This window comes from Astatotilapia calliptera, chromosome 16 (assembly GCF_964374335.1).
Source record: "Astatotilapia calliptera chromosome 16, fAstCal68.1, whole genome shotgun sequence".
In the NCBI taxonomy this organism is placed as follows: Eukaryota; Metazoa; Chordata; class Actinopteri; order Cichliformes; family Cichlidae; genus Astatotilapia; species Astatotilapia calliptera.
In genome coordinates, this window is record NC_137437.1 from 10415092 (window position 1) to 10431731 (window position 16640).

General features: G+C 41.1%; 1 protein-coding gene and 1 long non-coding RNA gene across 3 annotated transcripts; both read right to left on the reverse strand.

The window, feature by feature from the left end:
- Nucleotides 1–1161: 1161 nt before the first annotated feature.
- Nucleotides 1162–7463, reverse strand: LOC145421223 (uncharacterized). Of its 2 annotated transcripts, XR_013902532.1 has the most exons (3): nucleotides 7173–7463; nucleotides 4043–4100; nucleotides 1162–1702 (listed from the first exon to the last, which is right to left on the reverse strand). It is a non-coding gene; the product is annotated as an uncharacterized LOC145421223 (long non-coding RNA). The 2 variants fall into 2 exon arrangements; XR_013902531.1 differs by lacking the exon at nucleotides 1162–1702 and having other exon boundaries at nucleotides 3855–4100.
- Nucleotides 7464–9499: 2036 nt separating this feature from the next.
- On the reverse strand, nucleotides 9500–12955 carry LOC145421061 (uncharacterized). Its single transcript, XM_080290818.1, has 2 exons — nucleotides 10796–12955; nucleotides 9500–10706 (listed from the first exon to the last, which is right to left on the reverse strand). The coding sequence occupies exon 2, from the start codon at nucleotides 10335–10337 to the stop codon at nucleotides 9741–9743; it is 597 nt and encodes a 198-aa protein (XP_080146944.1). The 5' UTR covers nucleotides 10338–10706; nucleotides 10796–12955; the 3' UTR covers nucleotides 9500–9740.
- Nucleotides 12956–16640: the final 3685 nt, after the last annotated feature.

The window sequence follows — 16640 nt, forward strand, 5'->3', positions numbered from 1 at the left end:
CCTGCAAAATAAACAAGAAACAGCCTGTATGTAATATGTAGGAGTCGTTTTGATCATCGTTGTAATGGGTCTCCCATGAAGCCCTGCGGCACGCAAGAGAAAGAGAAACTCTTAATGTTAGACCCAAAGCCAAACAATTCCTCTATTGTGTGATCTTGGGTGTTCACCAGCATATGGCCAGAGAATGACTGGGGTTCACACGTTTGTTCTGCATGCTGGGACCTCACACGACTCTCAGCTCATTGTTCAAACACTACTTACTGAGGGTCTGAAATTAAATCTGGGGGTGGAATAAAAATACTTGGCTGAGGTGGGTGAGGAGCTAATTAGTTTTTGAGTTTTGACTTGATTGGCATTGCCGTATTTCATTTCTGACTGTGGAAAGTATAATATAGAATTTCCCTTAATGAAAGTTCACAGAACAATAATACATCTTAAAGGCAAAAATGGGAATGCTATTTTTTTTAGAAAGCTGTTTTATACAAATAAACAATACTTGTACAAAGTTTTGCAACAACAAAGTAATTCAGCTGTGCTCAGATTTAGCTGAAGCCATAAGTGTAAACAATGGACTTCCGCTGTGTGCCACCCTTTTGATGTGACTTGATTTCTCAATTCTTGGCTCTTAGCTAAAACCATTAAAATGTGTTGTGTCAGTAAACATTATGGATAGCCTGGCATTCACTGGACCCCCACCCTGAGCATGCATCCACGCACACATACACACACGTGCGCGCGCGCACACACACCCATATATGTACGCTGACAAAGAAGTCTCGCCTGCTGCGCTCAGAGGTTCATAAAATAGGTCATTTTTGGTACACGTGGAGAACTTATTTCATTACTCACATATTTTAAAACGCAAGGGGCCACAGCAACCAATATTAATGTCATATAGGTTTCAACGTACACTACAGGGCACAAGCTGCATCGCTTTCTTCTATTTTCCCTGGTGCCAGTCAGGGGTGTTTATAGAATTTTTTAAATGGGGAGGCACTGGGCCAAGAACCAGTCAGGATGAGGGCTGGGTGTTGAAAATGAATCAGATCACAAGGACTTTCATAGATGTGAGGCCTCCTGCCTCCATAAAGTCACATTAGGTTGCCATGTAGCAATATGGCAAAACTAGGTTCAACCACAGAGTAACAAAATACAAGGCTGTCCAGCTGTACAGGAGTTTTATTGTACTGAGTGGTTGTTGGTAAACCCCCCCCCCCACACACACACACACAAAAACAAAAAACTATGTCTTAGACATCACTGTGAGTCAAAGGGGGAGTCCATATTTCAACTTAACAGCTTAAGAAATGTATTTTCTAGCATCTTGCATTAGTTATATGAGCATGCAGACATAATGTTTTAGTATTTGTCATTATATAGTTACATTTACAATGATGCCCTGAAGATGACAATGCTGTTTTTCCCAGAAAGGGAATCCAGACCCCATGTGTTCCCATGTGAATAAAAGTTTGCGGAGGCTCTTGGGTTCAAATCAAATTTCAGACAGTGGTGGTGCCAGCCCAGACCCTAGCCACACCCCTGCTGCCAACAGGTTTTCACATATTCCATGACAGTGTGTCGCAGATGAGCTCCAGCAAACACAAAGTGGATTTTATTTCCATCTTCTGCCGTTTTACGATGCATCTCCATCAGACGTGATTTCAGAGTTATTATTTCCCCATGGTTCAGAGAAGAGGTGGAGCTGTTGATTCAGAAAAACAAAGTCATGTGCTGGAAAATATATCAGGGTGTTTTCCCCCAATAAGCAGCACCAGAGGCATCGGTACTGAAGTTAATGCCATTAGCTAAGTATGGCTGCCTAGTTTTATGAGGCTTTGTGGTTTGGAGGAAATGGAGCTCTGAGAAGTCCGTTTTTACCGAGCAGCTGCAGGGCTTTGTTCTGTGCAGGTCGCTTGGCTCTCTTACATGCACTGAACTATCCACACACTTACACAATTGCACTATCAGTATACAAATTTGTGCCTACTACTGCCCTTCCTGCTTCATGCACGCACACACACACACACACACACACACACACACACACACACACACACACACACTCCTTTGCTGAGTCAGCACAGTCAGCTATTTTCACAAGCTGGGCCCTCGCCCTTTGTCTTCACCCCAATATAGCTCAGATGTTTCAGGCTTTTGATGTCTGACGTTTTTACCGCTTGGCTAATACTAACATTAGTGTTATTAAAACAATAACAGAGTGAGATTTACAGGCTATACTGCAGACGCATGGGCGTGAGATAGCTGGAAGGGTTATTACTGTAACCAGGCCTGTCATCTCCTGCTTAAGCTGTCGGCAAAGTATGTGTGTCTGTGTGTGCCAGACTGTCTATGTCTCTGTGTAGGTCAGCAGACCTTTGAGGGGTCTTCAATTAAAGGGAACCCCATAATAAATTAAAAAGTCAAAAGGTCTAAAGGGCATTGTAATGGGTCAGCTGGTCCAAGTAATAATGGATTGCATTTATATAGCGCTTTTCAAGGCACCCAAAGCGCTTTACAATTCCACTATTCATTCACACACTGGTGGAGGCAAGCTACAGTTGTAGCCACAGCTGCCCTGGGGCAGACTGACAGAAGCGAGGCTGCCATATCGCGCCATCGGCCCCTCTGGCCATCACCAGTAGGCGGTAGGGTAAAGTGTCTTGCCCAAGGACACAACGACCAGGACAGAGAGCCCGGGGATCGAACCGGCAACCTTCCTGTTACCTTCATAACCATTACAGATGAGCTTCCCAACCGACCGTGGCTCAGGGGGCGACTGTGATTGTGATCGGCATTGTACCGATTGCCCAAGTACAATGTCAGAACAAAGAGATGAAGTCCATGAGTCCTCTCTATCCTTCTTTCTTTTCTCCCCTGTACCAAATGCTAAATTTTGCAATTTTCTATGGAGACTCTCAAAGGTAATCCCACTTTGGCTATAACTGAGACTCCAGTGAGCTTGTTAATAATCGTTTTTGACAATTTTTCAGAACCATGGAGAGCAAATCTAAAATTTGAACCCCCAAAACGAATGCCTTATTAATGCCTTAGCAAGCTCAAAATAAGGGAAATGTGTTATACGGCTAAGGTCCTTCAAGAAGCAGGTCATGCAAGATGGGAGCCATTTTGGTTTCACTATTTGGCAGTCATTTTGAAGGTCCTAACTAAACGAAAGGGGAGAGAGCTTCCAACAGACCTATGGCGACATCAAAACTGCAAGTAAAGGATTACATGTTAAATTTAATCAAAAACCAAACTTAGAAAGATTTTTCCCCCCAAACACAAATTTAATACAATTCATACGTTTACTCTACATGTGCACAGATTCACAACATGATGACTTCAGTAATGGCTCAGTCCAGAGTGCCACGATGAGCAGTATCTCTGCTCTTCCCACTGGAGCATGGACAATTGCAATGCAGTCAGTATGTAAGCCAAGAAAAAGCACTAAAGCACTCTTGCATCTACACTGCAAAAATGAATGGAGAGACATGCATGGCACAACACTGCAGAAAATATACCAAACCTTTTTTGTGCGCTAATACAATGAAGCCAATGCCGAAGTGCAAAGTTAAACTGCAGTTTCTCAAAAGGCCACTTACGGCTGAGCCTCTTTTCTGCTATTTTTGCGCTCGTAATGCCTTTCAGAGCATTTTTAATGGACTATTTGACAAAGACCATGACTTACTGTGTGCTACAGACTGCCAAAGAATTTTGTGCTTCAGTTATGATGAGTTAAATTCTATTATCTAAATTGTTTAATGCCTAGCACTCGCTAGCACTACATGACAACTTAGTGCACCTTCTCAACCATACAGTGTATGTGTCACATTGGATTAGGCAGGATTCAGAGCTATGCAATCAAAGGGGCATTTATTTACAACACCACGTGAGTTATGTATATATATATATACAGTGATCAAGGGATGAGGGCTCCAGGGGTTCCAAAAAAGGGGTCCAGGGCAGGGGATAACAGGCTCACACTCCTCTTTGTACCAGAGTGACACAAACACACTCAATCCGATCCCATGCAGTGACTCACTCTCACTCACGCTCATCCAGGTCAGGTCCAAGGGAAACAGGCAAGGACCCAGGTAGATCTGTACAGGGAGATGGAGACAGCTGTTAGGAGAGAAACAGGAAACACAAAGAAATTTGCTACACTAACAGAGGTAAGTATAACAATCCAGCGAGGAACAGTCCTCCACCAGGGTCCTAAGTACTGGCTGGAACAATCAGAGGAGATTAGCAGCAGGTGAGAGTAGCGTGGATGTGGAGATCAGTCGGAGACCAGCTGCCACCTTGGTGCGAGGAGTGAAGACAGCACACCGGGGCAAAAATGGAGGACCATGACAATATGGTCCCAACTAGAGCTGGGCGATATGAGATTTTTTCATATCACGATATGTTTTTTTCATTTCAGGCGATAACGATATATATCACGATATAAGCCAAATAACTATATTTGTAAGATTTAAATGTGCCGTTGCTCACAAGGAAAATGTGAAATAATCAGCAGCTTGTTTTTATTTAAATATTTATTTCCCATAATAAGTTCAACAGGGTAGATGTACTTAAGGAACATGAGACTTTTTCAGATAAATAAAGGCAAATATTGCAAACTACACAAAAGGCAGCCGCTAAAGCATTTAAGTTTCAAAATAGGACAAACGAAACAGACTAAATTGTCAATTCCACTTAGAAACAAAATATTAATTCTAAAAATAAATCTTAGTTTGTTTTACAGAAGAACAGACAAAACTGACTAACTTTTGTCAACATCAAATAAACTGAGAACTAAAAGGAAATTCTCAATCTCTCCTTGTTGTATAGCTGAGCTTTTCAAACAGTTTTAACAGTTACTTTAGTCTGACAAAAGCCGAATGACGAATTAGCGCTTCCAGTCAGAGACTGAGGCTACGTCCACACGTACACGGGTATTTTTGAAAACGGAGATTTTCCGTTTTCGTTTTAAAAAATAATCCCGTCCACACATAAAGGCAGAAATGAAGGAAAACGCTGCTATGAACATGCCAAAGCAGCAGGTGGCGCTAGATTCCTAACTGTGCAGAAATGTTGGCCAATCAGAAGTCTAGAAGCCTCTGTGGGAAAAAGTAAACAAAGCTGGGGCATAGAAGCAGAACCGAGTCGTATGTGTGGAGGGACAGTAACTGTGTGTATATGTAAGCATTTAAACACTGCAGAGAGTAGAATTAACAGTAACAGTATTGTAGAAATTCATTTCACCGAAACAATAACGTGGCGCACAGTGTGACGCATGCACCAGTTTATTGTATTTCCAGACTTGCTTTCGGCACAATTTACAGTGCACGCTACTCTGTTTTTTGTCAGACTTGAAATAGCCGAAATACCTTCACACTACGGAACTTCTATGGCTCTTCCGTTCGACAATCTCTCCGGCATTGGAACCATCATCTGTTTTCTCTTCGGTCACGCTCGGTTGATTTTTCTAGTCGGCACACTCATTTCCTCCATTACGCGCTGGCTCCATTAACCGCTGGCTGCTTCCCAAACAAACACACGTGCGGCTTGGCACTTGTGCTGTACGTAACAAGTCACGCGACGTGACGCTGCGGCTGTGATTGGTTCGGCTCTGCGCTACTTAATTTGGATTGGCTGACCTTTTTTTTTTTTTTTTTTTTTGAGGACAAGAGCTGCGAGGTCTATCGCGATAGCTTAATTTCTCTATCGAGTAAAAGTTATATCGCGATACATATCGTTATCGTTCTATCGCCCAGCTCTAGTCCCAACTAAGCGTAAAAGATATTATTTGCACCCAAAGAAGAGCTTTGCAATGTCCTTTAAGAAGCCTGGAGAACTATTCATGAAGACTGTTTAAATAAATTACAAGTGAGCTTGTCTGAGAGAGTTTAGGCGTTTAGGCTGTGTCAAGGAATAAAGGTGCGTGTTTTTGACTTACATACTGTATTCCCATGAATGATTTACATTTTTCTAAAAGTCACTGAGACCATTTCCAACGATTCTAGAAGGAAAAGGATTGAGGGGCAGCTCAAACTTTTGCACAATACTGTTTGTGCCCAGAAATATCTAGCAACATGTTGACTGAAAGGTGCAAGTTACTACTACTTAGGTCCTCCTTAGCAAGGAACTCAACTTCCAGCTGACAAGTAGACCAGACTGTGGTTATACTGGGCAGCTTCCAGGTGTCAGAGAGTGTGTAACTGTGCCCAGAATATGCACATCTGTGGCCGCAGGGGTCAGTCAAAATAATGAGTTTCCATATGAGCCGTAGTTTGAAACTAACATTAATCAACTCCAAGCACTGAAAAAGGCCTATTATTATATTGCTTGTCATAAACAAACTCATCATTGTGTTAAGAAATACCCAGTACTGAGTTCAATTTACTGCTGGCACAGTAGAAAAGCCACCAAGCAAACTGAGTCTGAAAAGCCTTGAGCCAGCAGCTGACCATTGGTGGTGAAACCAAAACAAATATGTCTCAATCCGAGCTCTGATTTATGGAAGCTAGTACTTCCATACTAACCATTCCATTGTTAAAATGAACTAATAAAATACACCAAAACATTACTATTGTAAGCAGATTAAGAAGAATTACAGTTTTTTAAAAATTGGTTTGGTACTATTTTCACAACTAAAGTGTGCATTTTCAAATCTCTCAGTACAAAACTCACATTTGTATATATATATATATATATATATATATATATATATATATATATACACACACATATACATATACATATATATACATATACACAGTGTTGGGAAGGTTACTTTTAAAATGTATTCCGTTACAGAATACAGAATACATGCCCCAAAATGTATTCTGTAACGTATTCCGTTACGTTACTTAATGAGAGTAACGTATTCTGAATACTTTGGATTACTTAATATATTATCGTGCTTTTTACAACAACGTGAATGTACTATTGCTGTGTGATTTATTACTATTACTGAAGGTCCGCGACTCCGAACTGTAGTAAAGGGACCTCTGACTAATACGGCGGGGTCCCTGTCGGCTCATAGCCGAAAAATAGCTTTACTTTGTTGTGTGGGTCAATTTTTCTTGCGAGAGACAGAGGCGTTGAAAGACTGCTCCAACGGAACTTAATGTTTTCGGAGGAAAACACGAACACGGTGTACAGTCGAGTCTTAATAGCTTACTTACAACTGGGCTCGTCAGGCACTCTTCTTGGCTGCAGTGGTTATTATTATATTTACATGTTTCCAGCTCCCGTTTTTCCTCGACGACAACTCGTACCTTTCCACTCGCCTTTTTCTCCCTCCTCGCGCTCACAGACACATAACGTGTATGGCAGTGCATTCTCCCTGCAGCACGGACTACACTGCCCATGATGCTACATTCTTTAGAGCTATGCTTGTAGCATTCTGCCTGTTAGCTTAGCACAACAACAACAACGAAAAGGCGCTCTCTCACCCAGGAAACACACAGTCGCAGAAAGAGAGAGAGAGCGTCGCCCTGTAACCATGGCAACCGTAACGCTGCCGCCTGGAACGAAAGAACGTAGCTGTCAAACAAAACCCAAACAGTCCTGACCCGCGACTAAATGAAACAGGAAAGTACCGCAGTGTAATCCATTTATTTCAACAAAGTAACTGTATTCTGAATACCACCTTTTTAAACGGTAACTGTAACGGAATACAGTTACTCATATTTTGTATTCTAAATACGTAACGGCGGTACATGTATTCCGTTACTCCCCAACACTGCATATACATATATATATATACATATACACATATACACATACAGTGGGGCAAAAAAGTATTTAGTCAGCCACCGATTGTGCAAGTTCCCCCACTTAAAATGATGACAGAGGTCAGTAATTTGCACCAGAGGTATATATATATATATATGTGTGTATATATATATATATATATATATATATATATATATATATATATATATATATATATATATATATATATATATATATATATATGTGTGTGTGTGTATATATATATGTATATATATGTGTGTATATATATATATATATATATATATATATATATATATATATATATATATATATATATATATATATATACACACACATGTATATACACATATATACACACTGACATAAAGACAAGAAAGCTCCTTACCATGCATGGAGGGTTTCACCCCAAATCCAGCACCCTGAGGCTGTACGCTAAGCGGAAGGAAGGGGGCCGGGGACTGGTGAGTGTCAGCACCACAGTCCAGGATGAGACAACGAACATCCAAGAATACATTGGGAAGATGGCCCCAACTGACCGAGTGCTCAGTGAATACCTCAGGCAGCAGAAACCCAAGAAAGAGGAGGGAGACGAGGAACCATCATGGAAGGACAGGCCCCTGCACGGTATGTACCACCGGCAGATAGAGGAGGTGGCTGATATCCAGAAATCCTACCAGTGGCTGGACAAAGCTGGACTGAAAGACAGCACAGAAGCACTAATCATGGCAGCACAAGAACAAGCTCTGAGCACAAGATCCATAGAGGCTGGGGTCTATCACACCAGGCACACACACACATATATATATACACATATGTGTGTATATATATATATATACACACATATACACATATATGTGTGTATATATATATATATACACATATATATATACACACATATATATATACACATATATGTGTGTATATATATATATATATATACACATATATATATACACACATATATATATACACATATACACATATATACACACATATACATATATATATATATATATATATATATACATATATATATATATATATATATATATATATATATATATACACACATATATATATATATATATACACACATATATATATATATATACACATATACACATACATACATATACACATATACACATACATACATACATACATACATACACATATACACATACACACGAAAAAGGGAGAAAAAACAACAAGTCATTTACATAAGCACAATATATTTTTTATTTTATTTTTATCACTTTTACACAATTAATCAAGCCGGTCATTAACATTGGGCCATAAATTTTCATCAACATCACAATGGATGTCTTCGTTGTTCAGGCACCGTGGGAAAAATTTCCTGGCATGACGAATCCAGGCTTGACATTGCTCAGGAGTTATATCACCACAAGCTTCACACATGGCTTGAAGAAGGGAGACATGCTCATGGGGATGGCGATCATACACCTTCCACCTCCATGTAGAGAAGAATTCCTCAATTGGGTTGAGGAAAGGGGAATATGGTGGAAGATAGAGTGTCATGAAGCGAGGATGTGTTTGAAACCATTCCTGAACCAGCTGTGCATGGTGGAAGCTGACATTGTCCCACACAACAACATAGACAATGTCTTCTCCCTGACAGGCCTGCTCCAGTTCATTTAAAAAAAAAAAAACTATCAGGTGTTCAGTGTTGTATGACCCTAGAACTGGTCTACAGCCTACCACACCATCTTCAGATATAGAATCAGAATCAGAATCAGAATCAGAATGGGTTTATTGCCAGATGTTGAGGTTTACAACATTAGGAAATTGCTGCGGTGCTTCAGTGCAGACAATAAGAATTAAAGTGCTATGTAGAAAGAAAGATATGTGCATGAGATATACATGAGATATATACATGAGAATAAGAATTATGAGTGCTACGTAGAAAGATATATACATGAGTGCAGGTGGTGATCAGTGCCAAACATGAAATGATGCAGTGACACAGCGTAGGGTCATGTGTTAGTGGCGGGGACAATCATGTGGTTATTGTTCATGTGTCCAACAGCAGAGGGGAAGAAACTGTTCTTATGGCGAGAGGTTCTGGTGCGAATGGACCGGAGCCTCCTGCCTGAGGGGAGCAGGTCAAACAGACTGTGTCCAGGGTGAGAAGGGTCAGCTGAGATCCGGGCTGCACGCCGCCGTGTCCTGGAGGTGTACAGGTCCTGCAGAGATGGGAGTCTGCAGCCAATCACCTTCTCAGCAGAGCGCACAACACGCTGCAGTCTCTGTTTGTCCCTGATAGTGGCTCCAGCGTACCACACGGTGATGGAGGAGGTGAGGATGGACTCGATGATTGCAGTGTAGAATTGCATCATCGTCCGTGTTGGCAGGTTGAATTTCTTCAGCTGCCTCAGGAAGTACATCCTCTGCTGGGCTTTCTTGATGACGGAGGTGATGGTGGGCTCCCACTTCAGGTCCTGGGTGATGGTGGTACCCAGGAAGCGGAATGAGTCCACAGAGGTGATGGGGGTGTCAGTCAGGATGATGGGGGGGGAGTGGGGCTGTGTGCTTCCTGAAGTCCACAATAATCTCCACTGTCTTCTGGGCATTCAGCACCAGGTTGTTGTGGCTGCACCAAGACACCAGACGTTCAACCTCCCTCCTGTAGGCAGACTCGTCCCCGTCCGAGATGAGTCCAATGACGGTGGTGTCGTCTGCGAACTTGATTAGCTTGACAGACTGGTGGGTGGAGGTGCAGCAGTTGGTGTACAGGGAGAAGAGCAGAGGAGAAAGAACACAGCCCTGAGGGGAGCTGCACCCATTGAGCTGTTTCCTCCACGTTGTCCAGGGACTTGGATGGTAGCCCTTTGTCCAATAAGGTTACGTCCTCTGCGTCTAGTTTTTGCCAGATTGAAACTGGCCTCATCAACAAAAATATACTTGTGATGATTCACAGCAGCGTCCAGCTCCATCACCCTCTAAAATGATAATTTAGTTAGTTTTTTTTTTTTACAACTAATAGTTGTCAGTACTGTTACAGTAATTGCATGCCAGTTTAGTGTTGTACCTGAATATATTCTGAACGCAGTTGTTTCACCCAGACATTGTTCCTCTCAAAAGGAACCAAGTAAATTTGTTTCATGGAAACCTGGTGCTTCTTCAAAACTCGGGCAATCGTTGGAAGGCTAATTGATGGCACATTGGCAAAGGTGTCATTGTTGTTCTCAATAGCCTGTTTGATTTCAGACAGCCGTATGTCATTCCTTGCCCTGACCATTTCCACCACAGCCAACTCCTGCTGGTCAGTCAAAACACGTGGGCGACCACCACCAGGTTGTCTCCTGTTAATTCTGAGGACAATCATATACTGTCAATATTGAAGTATTACAAATTACATTACTGTAAACTGACAATTACATGTTGTTCATCTATACAATAGAGTACTATATTTTAGAAGTGAAGTTGCTATAGCAGACATACCAGTTTTCTTGGCGAAAAGTTCTGATGATAGAGCTGACAGTTGACCTTTGTAAATTAGGCTGTACCAACCTGGCAGCCTCAGCCATGGTCAACAATGATGGCCCGGACTTCATTAGAGATGATGGTGCGTTGTCTTCTGCCTACATTTCTCTGAAGACCACCTCTCTGTTGCGGAGCACCACCACCTCTTTCTCTTTGCCTGTGCCTGTGCCCACCTCTCTGTCGAGGAGCACCACCACCTCTTCGATGAAGGTTTCCTCTCCCTACGAGTCTATCCTGCTCCATATTTGAACAGTGCAAAGTCTCAAACACAGTTCTACTTATATGGTAACTAATTGTGATCATCAGGGGGAAACAATTAGCAATTAGTATTTCTAGATTGAAAGCTCTTGCAGCAATGTGTAACTTACAAATGACCAGACAACAATCAGTCAAGTTAAAAATCCATGGACATAATGAAGGATTCATTGATTAAACATTAAGATCAGTTGAATTAAATGATAGACAAATGTATTAAACTGAATAATAAGGGGTGCAAATCAAAAATTTGATAGTGACAACATTATGAAAGGCAGTAACTGTGAACAAAACATTTATTTAGATGAAACACTTATTTTGTGTAGTGAAAAGGATATTTTGTCATTATGTGTATTGTACTGACACAATTGGAAATATGCTGAAATGTTTGAAAAACGTGCACTTTTGATGATCTGTTGTGATATAAGTACTAAGAGTTTTGAAAATGTACCAATTGCTTGTGAAAACTGCACCAAACCAATAAAAAAAAACAACTGTAATATAGAACTTATGTCGAGTGTTAAAAATGAGTGTTTCTATGTCAAATCTGGAGGTGTTACAATGGAAACATTAACTCTTGACCTCTTAACTCTGAACTCCTAGAGGGGCTATGACACCAACAGAGTAAATTCACAGACTCCGCCCCCAGCACGGCTCCAATCGAAGCTGAAGTGAAGCCGTTTCAGAACATTTTGCTCTACATATTTGAGTTGTTTGCCATGCTTGGTAAGTCATTTTTTCAAAAGATTGTTTCAATTATTATTATGAGCTTTTACTTCTGTGGCTCTTTGGAGTTGAGACAAAGCTGTGTGAAAGGCATTAGCCATGTTGCTCGGTGATAGCATAATATTCTGTTTTAGCTAGCTGAAAGGTATTGTTTGCGGGCAAATACCACAGCCTTGAAAAAAGCTTGCATGTGAATTTTCAGTCAAACTTTTGGTCTAATATACACCTAAAACAATGTCTAGAATGTGAAATGTTGGTATAATGGTGCTACTTGAAGCCTGAAAATGATCACCCATAAAAAAAAACAAAAAACGAGCAAACAGCAGTAGCAGACGTCCTGACTGGATTCTACGTTAGCATAGATCCCTCCAGAGTTTTGTGCACACGGTTTAGGTAAAAATGAAAAAGGTTGAGGTTTTACATTTAGTTCAGTATTACCTGTTGCCTGTGTCCTTGTCTTTTGGGAAAATACTTTACACAAGTAAAGTATTTAAATTAACACTCTCTGGTGTGGACCCATATAGACACTTTAATAGTGTTGAAATCAAATCCGACAGTGTTAATTTGGACATGCTGGATTTGCTGTGTGGGGTTAATTTTAGTCGGAGACAACGGATTGATTTAAATTCTGAGAAAAGAGTAAAATTTAAATGTCCTTGTCCTTTATCAGTTGCTCACAGGTTTTGTTTGTTTTTTGCTTTGTTTTTGGTTGCTTTTATTTCTTTTTGAAACATTACATAAACATTTTAAACATATACAAAACAATTAGACTTAAAAATAATCAAATTTACTGCAATAAATTTTTTGGGGAATTTAAAAAATCTGCATTTACTGCAAGCGTTATAATCAGTCAACTGACTTTTTTTATTTAGCTTTTTAAATTTTTCACATTTTCTTTTCTTTTAATAAAGACTTAATTTCCTGTCAAATATGGTGGGTCACCCACTCTTTGTGGTTGTTTGATTTTAAAACGTGGACGGGGGATTAAAGACCTGCCATAAGGTGACTGTGCATTCATCACTATTGACCATTAACAGCATTGTTTATTTCACAGTAAGTATTCTACTTTTCTTTAGATTTTTCTTTTTTCCAAACTATTTTAGTGAGCAAAGCAATCTCATTCAGTGGTACCATTTGCTAACAGTTAAAAAGCTAACAGCTAATAAGCTAATGTAGCCATTTTACTAAGTTAGCTGACTGACTGAGACTGATTTTATTTGTATAGAAAGCTCCCAAAACGGGTATGTCAGCAAAAGTTTGGGCTGAAATTGAAAGCTTTCACAATGGAAAAAGACTTGTTATGAACCTCACGCTGAGATTTTGAATTCTAGCATAAGCACACTTGGTTTTACTTTTTGGTTTCCTCTTTCTTTTCTCCTGCCTTACAACTCAATCCTCAACATCTTTCGTCCACCATATCCACTATCCCTCCTGCACATATCCAAACCATCTCATCATCATCTATTTGTCACTTTGGTTCAGTGACCTCATAAATTATTGATGTCTAGATTACAAATCAGATGTTTTTACCTACCCATATGTAGTTGTTTTCAAAACAACTACAAAAATACTCCTACACCCTAAAAGTTGCTGGAGGATACTTGGAGACATATATGAGAATTTGTAGAATCTTCTGGGTCACCGCTAATATAAGCGATTTTTCTGATAAAGATGATTATGATGATGAATGTAGGTGTAGAATTAGTAGATTCGTTTGTAATCACTCTCTCTTATTCATTCAGGAGGAGCCTGTTAAGCCAGATCTGAGATGATGCAGCAACCCTGGTTTTAGTAATCCATGATAATCCATGAAAGTTTTTTCATTACCAGCCTGTAAAAACTCATTCAAACTGACTTTGTGGAGGTCTCCCAGAAATGCTGATGAAATTCTTGGTAATGTTTGGAGTGATCTGTGCACTACATCTGCTATCACGATTATTACTGTTACGTCCCCTGGCTAGTCTAGGGGGTTGAAGGGACGAACATAAATGTGGATAGAGAAGGAGGAGCCAAGATGGTAAATTTAAAAGGTTTATTTAATACTGGTGATGGGACGTGGGTTCAGACCGAGGTGTAACGTCAGGGAGAGCCAAGGCCAACATAACAAACAAAACATCCCTGACGTAGAAATAAAAGAAACTTACCTAACTCCAAAGAAACAAAATATACAAGCTATAACCATAACCTACCTAACAACACATAAACAGGAGAAAACAGGGTGTCAAAACAAAAGGCAGCTCTCCCCTACAAGCAGTCTGAACATGAAACAATAATGCTCACACAAAATACAAAGGCATGCAAGCCTGCACCAGTATGGCAACCAAAATGGCCGGAGGGACCAGAAGCACAGCTCCACAGGCCTTAAATAGTGCTCTGCTGATTACCAATCAGCCGGACTCTGCACAGCATCCAATCAGGACAGAGGAGGTGGAGCCTGGACAAAACAAAGGGTTAATAGGGAGAAGAGACATCCTCCTGGGGGATGTAACACCCCCACCCAGAAAAACAAACGTATAAGTTTGTTAACCTTACACCATCACATTCTTGAGAGGGCATCGGCCACAATATTTTCACATCCTCTTTTATGCTTTATTTCAATGTTGTAGTTTTGTGAAATTAAAGCCCACCTCATCAGTCGCTGATTGTTGTTATACATACGAGAGAGGAACACGAGAGGATTGTGATCAGTGAAGACCTCTACAGGTTGGGAAGTAGATCCCACATACACGTCAAAATGCTGAAGAGCCAGAAGCATGGCCAGAGTCTCCTTTTCAATTGTCGAGTACCGCCTTTGATGAGTATCGAACTTCTTGCCAAAGAAGCAGACAGGATGACTCACTCCTTGTCCATCATCCTGAAGAAGAACAGCTCCAGCCCCCACCTCACTGGCATCCACTTCAAGCTTGAAAGGTTTAGAAAAGTCTGGAGCGACAAGAACAGGTGAACTCGACAGAAGACCTTTTGCACATTCAAAAGCATGTTGACACTCAGGACTCCAAATGAATGGTACCTTCGGGCTGCACAGGTTTGTCAGTGGTGTTACGACTTCAGAAAAATTCCTACAGAAACACCTGTAGTAACCAACCATCCCCAGAAATCTGCGCAGCTCACGGCGTGTTGTTGGCACAGGAAAATTAAGAATGGCATTAACCTTTGCACTGATTGGGCGAACCTTGCCCTGCCCAACTTCCTTTCCAAGGTAGGTCACTGTAGCCTTACCAAACTCGCATTTAGCCAAGTTGAGGGTCAAGGAAGCATCAGCTAAACGCTTGAACACAGTGGTTAAGGTGTCAACATGCTCTGACCAGCTGGAAGAATAGATGACCACATCATCAAGATAAACATTACAGTTTGCCACACCAGATAATACAGTTGACATTAACCTCTGAAAGGTAGCAGGAGCATTTCTCATTCCAAATGCCATGACTGTATATTGTAAAAAGTGATCAGGTGTTACGAAAGCTGAGATTTCTGATGCTCTTTCTGTCAGAGGTACTTGCCAATAACCTTTAAGAAGGTCAAGCTTACTCACATAAGCAGCAGATCCGACGCTGTCAATACAGTCCTCAACACGGGGCAGTGGGAAGGAATCAGGCACTGTTACTGCATTTACCTTGCGGAAATCTGTGCAAAAGCGAGGTGTTCCATCTGATTTTGGCGTAACCAGGCACGGAGAACTCCATGGACTATAGCTTGGGATAGCCAATCCATGCTTCAGAAGGTAGTCTACTTCTGTGTTCATCATTTCCCTTTTTGCCATATTCACACGGTAAGCATGCTGCTTAATAGGCACGGCATTCCCAACATCAATGTCGTGCTCTATTACAGTAGTACGGGAAGGCATGTCCCCAAAGAGTGTTAAATGAATGGTGACGAGCCTTTCAATGTCCAACTGTTGCTCACGGGTCAAGTGAGACAGATATATAGACAACTGGGACAGTACCTCAGAATTAAGCATTCTGGCATTCTGGTAGCTGGCATCACAAAGTTTGAGCCCGTCTTCATCTAAACTTGACCTCAATCCTGAGGAAGAGTTCAACAAGAGAGGTTCTGGAGATGAGATTGGCTCGGACGGAGATGCCACAGACTTATCTGCAGGACCACAGAGAGAGTCAGCTCTAGAATGAAAAGATTTGAGCATATTGAGATGGCACAAGCGTGTTTTACGCTTCCTGTCTGGGGTTTTAATCACATAGTCAGTGTCATTTACTTTCTTATCCACCTGGTATGGTCCACAGAAGCGGGCAGACAATGCAGAGCTAGCAGTTGGTAGAAGAACCAAAACCTTGTCACCTGGATTGAAAGATCGAGGAACGGCTTTCTTATCATACCAACTCTTCATCTTCCCCTGAGCAGAGGAGAGGGCTTCTGCAGCTGCCAACCTGGCCTTATGGAGGCGCTCTCTGAAC

Excerpts from the sequence above, each read along its gene's own strand:
- LOC145421061 (XM_080290818.1), bottom strand. The coding sequence starts at position 10,337 with ATGCCCAGAAGACAGTGGAGATTATTGTGGACTTCAGGAAGCACACAG.